This window comes from Nerophis ophidion, linkage group LG11 (genome assembly GCF_033978795.1).
Source record: "Nerophis ophidion isolate RoL-2023_Sa linkage group LG11, RoL_Noph_v1.0, whole genome shotgun sequence".
Taxonomy (NCBI): Eukaryota; Metazoa; Chordata; class Actinopteri; order Syngnathiformes; family Syngnathidae; genus Nerophis; species Nerophis ophidion.
In genome coordinates this window covers 18103440-18109439 of record NC_084621.1, presented here as the reverse complement: position 1 = coordinate 18109439, position 6000 = coordinate 18103440, and the positions used below count along the sequence as shown (strand labels likewise).

Sequence of the window (6000 nt, the reverse complement as noted above, 5' to 3'; positions counted from 1 at the left end):
TTCCCAACTCATATGGAAACCGGGTTTGTAGGACAAGTAAATACAAAGCAGCATTAGTTAATACAACTAGCATTAGTAAATGAAACATAATTTAATAGCACCAAACAAAACTATTACTAGTAAATACAACTAGCACTATAGTTAATACACACATAGAAAGAATTGACTAGCACTAGTACACATGGACAACCCACACGTCTGCTCGCATCTGAAGAGAAGTTTCTAGAAATTTAAGCGCAAAAAAGAAGACTGTGGGGATTTTATTTGCACTTTCACTTTCATTTTATTATCAGCTTTGTACATTTTCATGATGAATGTAGTTACTTGATTTCTTTCACTAAATGTAGTTTTCCCTACTTCTTTTACTTTTCTAATCTGGCTGACCTAAGCCTCAAAGGGCCCTATGGTTGAGGAACAACGTGTAGACAGCAAGGAAGTCCTATCAGGAGCCCTTTAAGGAGCAGTGTGCCGATATCCTCTCAGCGGACACAAGTATCGCACTGAAGCACGGAGGAGGAGGTGGTGGAAGAGAACTGGGACCAGAAGAAATGCCGGACCCCATAAAGAGATTCCTTTTAGAACAGAGCGGAGACCTTCATTCCGGTCTGGAGTCTTGCTGGCACGGGTGTTGCTGGTGGAAGGTGGAAGGTGGCTCCTGGGCGGGTGGTTACAGGCAGTGGACAGCCCTCATGATGTTGGTGTGTCCCGAGCCGGGGATCCAGCCGGTCACCACGATCACCATGTCCCCGGACTTGAAGAATCCTCTGGCCTTGCCTGGGCACACCACAGAACAGGAGTGGCGTGACGCGCCAGGACCGAGGGCGGCGGACAAGCGGGAGGACTTACCTATGTCCATGCCGAAGTTGACCCGGTTGTCCACATCGTCCGCCCACACCGGAGCCGGCAGCGGGTGGAAGAGGGCGGGGAAAACACCCCGGAGCAGCTGGGACTGACGCGCCACCTGTGCCAGGACAAAGATATCGCGTGGTCTGATCACTAAGCACCTTGACAACGTGTGTTTGAACAGCCCGCGACTAAAACAGTCCAAGCAAATAGCCCCACCCCAGTAAGTGTGTGTTGGGCGTCCAAAGAGACACACCCCCATTGGTGTGTGTTGGGTGTGAAAAGACAAACACCCCCATAGGTGTGTGTCAGGTGTCCAAAGAGACACACCCCATAGGTCTGTGTCGGGTGTCCAAAGACAAACACCCCCATGTGTGTGTGTCGGGTGTCCAAAGACAAAAACCCCCTTGGGTGTGTGTCGGGTGTCCAAAGACACACACCCATGCGTCGGGTGTCCAAAGAGCCACACCCCCTAGGAGTGTGTGTCAGGTGTCCAAAGAGACACACCCCCATGGTAGTGTGTCAAGTGTCCAAAGAGACACCCGTGTCGGGTGTCCAAAGAGACACACCCCTCGAGTGTCCAAAGACATACTCCCCCATTGGTGTGTGTTGGGTGTCCAAAGACAAACACCCCCAAAGGTGTGTGTCAGGTGTCCAAAGAGACACACCCCCATAGGTCTGTGTTGGGTGTCCAAAGACAAACACCACCATAGGTGTGTGTCGGGTGTCCAAAAAGACACACCCCCATGGGTGTGTGTCAGGTGTCCAAAAAGCCACATCCCTGTGAGTGTGTGTCAGGTGTCCAAAGACACACACCCATGTGTCGAGTGTCCAAAGACATACACCCCCATGGGTCTGTGTCGGGTGTCCAAAGACAAACACACCCATAAATGTGTGTCAGGTGTCCAAAAAGACACACCCCCATGGGTGTGTGTCAAGTGTCCTAAGAGACACACCCCTATGGGTGTGTGTCAAGTGTCCAAAGAGACACACCCCTATGGGTGTATGTCAAGTGTCCAAAGAGACACACCCCTATTGGTGTATGTCAAGTGTGTGTCTGGTGTCCAAAGACATACACCCCCACGGATGTGTGTCGGATGTCCAAAGAGACACACCCTGTGAGCGTGTGTCGAGTGTCCAAAGAGACACACCCCCATGGGTGTGTGTCTGGTTTCCAAAGACATACAACCCCACGGGTGTGTGTTGGGTGTCCAAAGAGACACACCCCTAGGAGTGTGTGTCAGGTGTCCAAAAAGACACACCCCCATGGGTGTGTGTCGGGTGTCCAAAGAGACACACCCCCATGGGTGTGTGTCGGGTGTCCAAAGAGACACACCACTAGGAGTGTGTGTTGAGTGTCCAAAGAGACACCAGTGTCGGGTGTCCAAAGAGACACACCCCTCGAGTGTCCAAAGACATACTCCCCCATGGGTGTGTGTCGGGTGTCCAAAGAGACACAAACCCATGGGTGTGTGTCGGGTGTCCAAAGACATACACCCCAATAGGTGTGTGTCGGATGTCCAAAGAGACACACCCCCATGGGTGTGTGTCGTGTGTCCAAAGAGACACACCCCTAGGAGTGTGTGTTGAGTGTCCAAAGAGACACCCGTGTTTGGTGTCCAAAGAGACACACCCCTCGACTGTCCAAAGACATACTCCCCCATGGGTGTGTGTCGGGTGTCCAAAGAGACACAAACCCATGGGTGTGTGTCGGGTGTCCAAAGACATACACCCCAACAGGTGTGTGTCGGATGTCCAAAGAGACACACCCCCATGGGTGTGTGTCGTGTGTCCAAAGAGACACACCCCAAGGGGTGTGTGTTGAGTGTCCAAAGAGACACCCGTGTTTGGTGTCCAAAGAGACAGACTCCTCGAGTGTCCAAAGACATACTCGCCCATGGGTGTGTGTCGGGTGTCCAAAGACATACACCCCAACAGGTGTGTGTCGGATGTCCAAAGAGACACACCACCATGGGTGTGTGTCGTGTGTCCAAAGAGACACACCCCTACGAGTGAGTGTTGAGTGTCCAAAGAGACACACCCCTTGAGTGTCCAAAGACATACTTCCCCATGGGTGTGTGTTGGGTGTCCAAAGAGACACAAACCCATGGGTGTGTGTCGGGTGTTCAAAGACATACACCCCAAGAGGTGTGTGTCGGATGTCCAAAGAGACACACCCCCATGGGTGTGTGTCGTGTGTCCAAAGAGACACACACCTAGGAGTGTGTGTTGAGTGTCCAAAGAGACACCCGTGTTTGGTGTCCAAAGAGACACACCCCTGACTGTCCAAAGACATAGTCCCCCATGGGTGTGTGTCATGTGTCCAAAGAGACACACCCCTACGAGTGTGTGTTGAGTGTCCAAAGAGACACCCGTGTCGGGTGTCCAAAGAGACACACCCCTTGAGTGTCCAAAGACATACTCCCCCATGGGTGTGTGTCGGGTGTCCAAAGAGACACAAACCCATGGGTGTGTGTCGGGTGTCCAAAGACATACACCCCAACAGGTGTGTGTCGGATGTCCAAAGAGACACACCCCCATGGGTGTGTGTCGTGTGTCCAAAGAGACACACACCTAGGAGTGTGTGTTGAGTGTCCAAAGAGACACCCGTGTTTGGTGTCCAAAGAGACACACCCCTGACTGTCCAAAGACATAGTCCCCCATGGGTGTGTGTCGTGTGTCCAAAGAGACACACCCCTACGAGTGTGTGTTGAGTGTCCAAAGAGACACCCGTGTCGGGTGTCCAAAGAGACACACCCCTTGAGTGTCCAAAGACATACTCCGCCATGGGTGTGTGTCGGGTGTCCAAAGAGACACAAACCCATGGGTGTGTGTCGGGTGTCCAAAGACATACACCCCAACTGGTGTGTGTCGGATGTCCAAAGAGACACACCCCCATGGGTGTGTGTCGTGTGTCCAAAGAGACACACACCTAGGAGTGTGTGTTGAGCGTCCAAAGAGACACCCGTGTTTGGTGTCCAAAGAGCCACACCCCTGACTGTCCAAAGACATAGTCCCCCATGGGTGTGTGTCGGGTGTCCAAAGAGACACAAACCCATGGGTGTGTGTCGGGTGTCCCAAAACATACACCCCAACAGGTGTGTGTCGGATGTCCAAAGAGACACACCCCCATGGGTGTGTGTCAGGTGTCCAAAAAGACACACCCCCATTGGTGTGTTTGGTGTCCAAAGCGACACACCCCCATGGGTGTGTGTCGGGTGTCCAAAGACAAATACCCCCATGGGTGTGTGTCGGGTTTCCAAAGAGCCACACCCCCTAGGAGTGTGTGCCAGGTGTCCAAAGAGACACACCCCCATGGGTGTGTGTCGGGTGTCCAAAGAGTCACACCCCTAGGAGTGTGTGTCAGGTGTCCAAAGAGACACACCCCCATGGTAGTGTGTCAAGTGTCCAAAGAGACACACCCTTTGGAGTGTGTGTTTAGTGTCCAAAGAGACACCCGTGTCGGGTGTCCAAAGATATACTCCCCCATGGGTGTGTGTCGGGTGTCCAAAGACATACACCCCCACGAGTGTGTGTCGAATGTCCAAAAAGACTCACCCCCAGGAGTGTGTGTCGGGTGTTTAAAGAGACGTCAGATGTCCAAAGAGCCAAACCCCCATGAGCGTGTGTCGGGTGTTTAAAGAGACGCCCGATGTCCAAAGAGCCACACCCCCATGTGGTGAAAACTACTTTACATTTTACAGTAAGATTCCGGTGGCTGAGTTGCCAGTTTTTTACTTTAAAATATGTTTGAGTGTACATACAAGCATCAGCTAAGGAATGCAGGTATGTTGATAAATGATTCAGCGTTACAGGTGTGGCCCTCAACACTACATACCTGCGGGCTCCTGGTGACGGCAATGATTGGACAGCGGGGGCGGTACCTGGACAGCAGGTGTGCTGACCTGCAGGACATAGCAGGGATGTCAACATTGTTGTGTTTGTATTGGGTCATATATAAAAAAAAATGTTGTGCTGAGGTACCCTCTAAAGTGCAGTTCATGGACATTAACCTGATAATACCAGGTAGAACCAAAGGAATAACAATTACCTTTGGTGTAATTCTATTTGATTAAATCCAAATAATATTTATTAACAGAATAACTAATAAATGTGTCTTACAAGGCAGTTAGCGATACATTAGCTGTAGCGTGGCACGCTACACAGTAAAAAAAAATGTTGGGTTATTTTGACAACCCAATTTATGAGTGTTGGGTAAAATTTTGGAGTTATTCTTTTAAGAGGAGCAATCCATTTTTTTGGGTTATAAGGGGATTATTTTAACTCAATTCCTGGGTTTGCCATAAAAAAACCCATTTGGGGACAAAAAAAAGCAAAAAATGAAAATGAAATAAAAAATATATGACCAAAGTTGAAATAGATATTTAAGCATTGAAAGCGGGAAAAAAATAAGTGACTCTTTTTTAACACTTATGCGTGGGACCCCTTTTGGATCCCCAACAATGTTAGTCTGATTTTAATTTTTTTATATATATTTTTTTTTTTAAACGTTCGTTGCTTAAAAAATACTAATGAATTTAAATCTATGTTGTTATAAAATTTTGACATATTTTAGGCTCTTATTCATTCATATAAACCAAAAATATTTTTGGAAAATATATTTTAAAAAATATATATGTTTTTGCCATAAAAAACAACATTTTGAGGACAAAAAAGGAAAAAAAATTGAATATTAATAAAAATATATAACCAAAGTTGATTGAGAGATTTAAGGATTGAAAGCGGGGAAAAAATAGGTGACTTATTTTTAACACTTTAATGCGTGGGACCCTTTTGGATCCCCAAGAATTTTAGTGTGATTTTTTTTTAAACGGTCGTTGCGTAAAAAAAAAAATATTGAATCAAAATCAATGTTTTCATGAAATATTGACAAATTTTAGGCGCCAATTAATCCATATCAAATATAAAATATTTTGGGGAAAATATAAAGTATTGGATGTGTTCAATACCATTTCTTTGAGAAAAGGCCATTAAACAAACACACAAACAAAAACTACATTAAAAAAAGTTTAATCAAAGGATGGATCTGAAGTTGATCTAGAGATTTAAATGTTAGAAATAAAGTGAGACTTATTTTTAACACTTTTGTGAGTGTGACCGTTTTGGATCCCTAAGAATTTTAGTGTGATTTTATTT

The 6000-nt window shown here is 47.3% G+C and overlaps 1 protein-coding gene across 1 annotated transcript in view; it reads right to left on the bottom strand.

The window, feature by feature from the left end:
- Nucleotides 1–210: 210 nt before the first annotated feature.
- Nucleotides 211–6000, bottom strand: part of pklr (pyruvate kinase L/R) — a 51888-nt gene continuing 46098 nt past the window's right edge. The window contains 3 exon segments of the mRNA XM_061915217.1: nucleotides 211–774; nucleotides 847–961; nucleotides 4682–4748. Coding sequence (XP_061771201.1) covers nucleotides 668–774; nucleotides 847–961; nucleotides 4682–4748 — 289 coding nt within the window. The 3' untranslated portion in view covers nucleotides 211–667.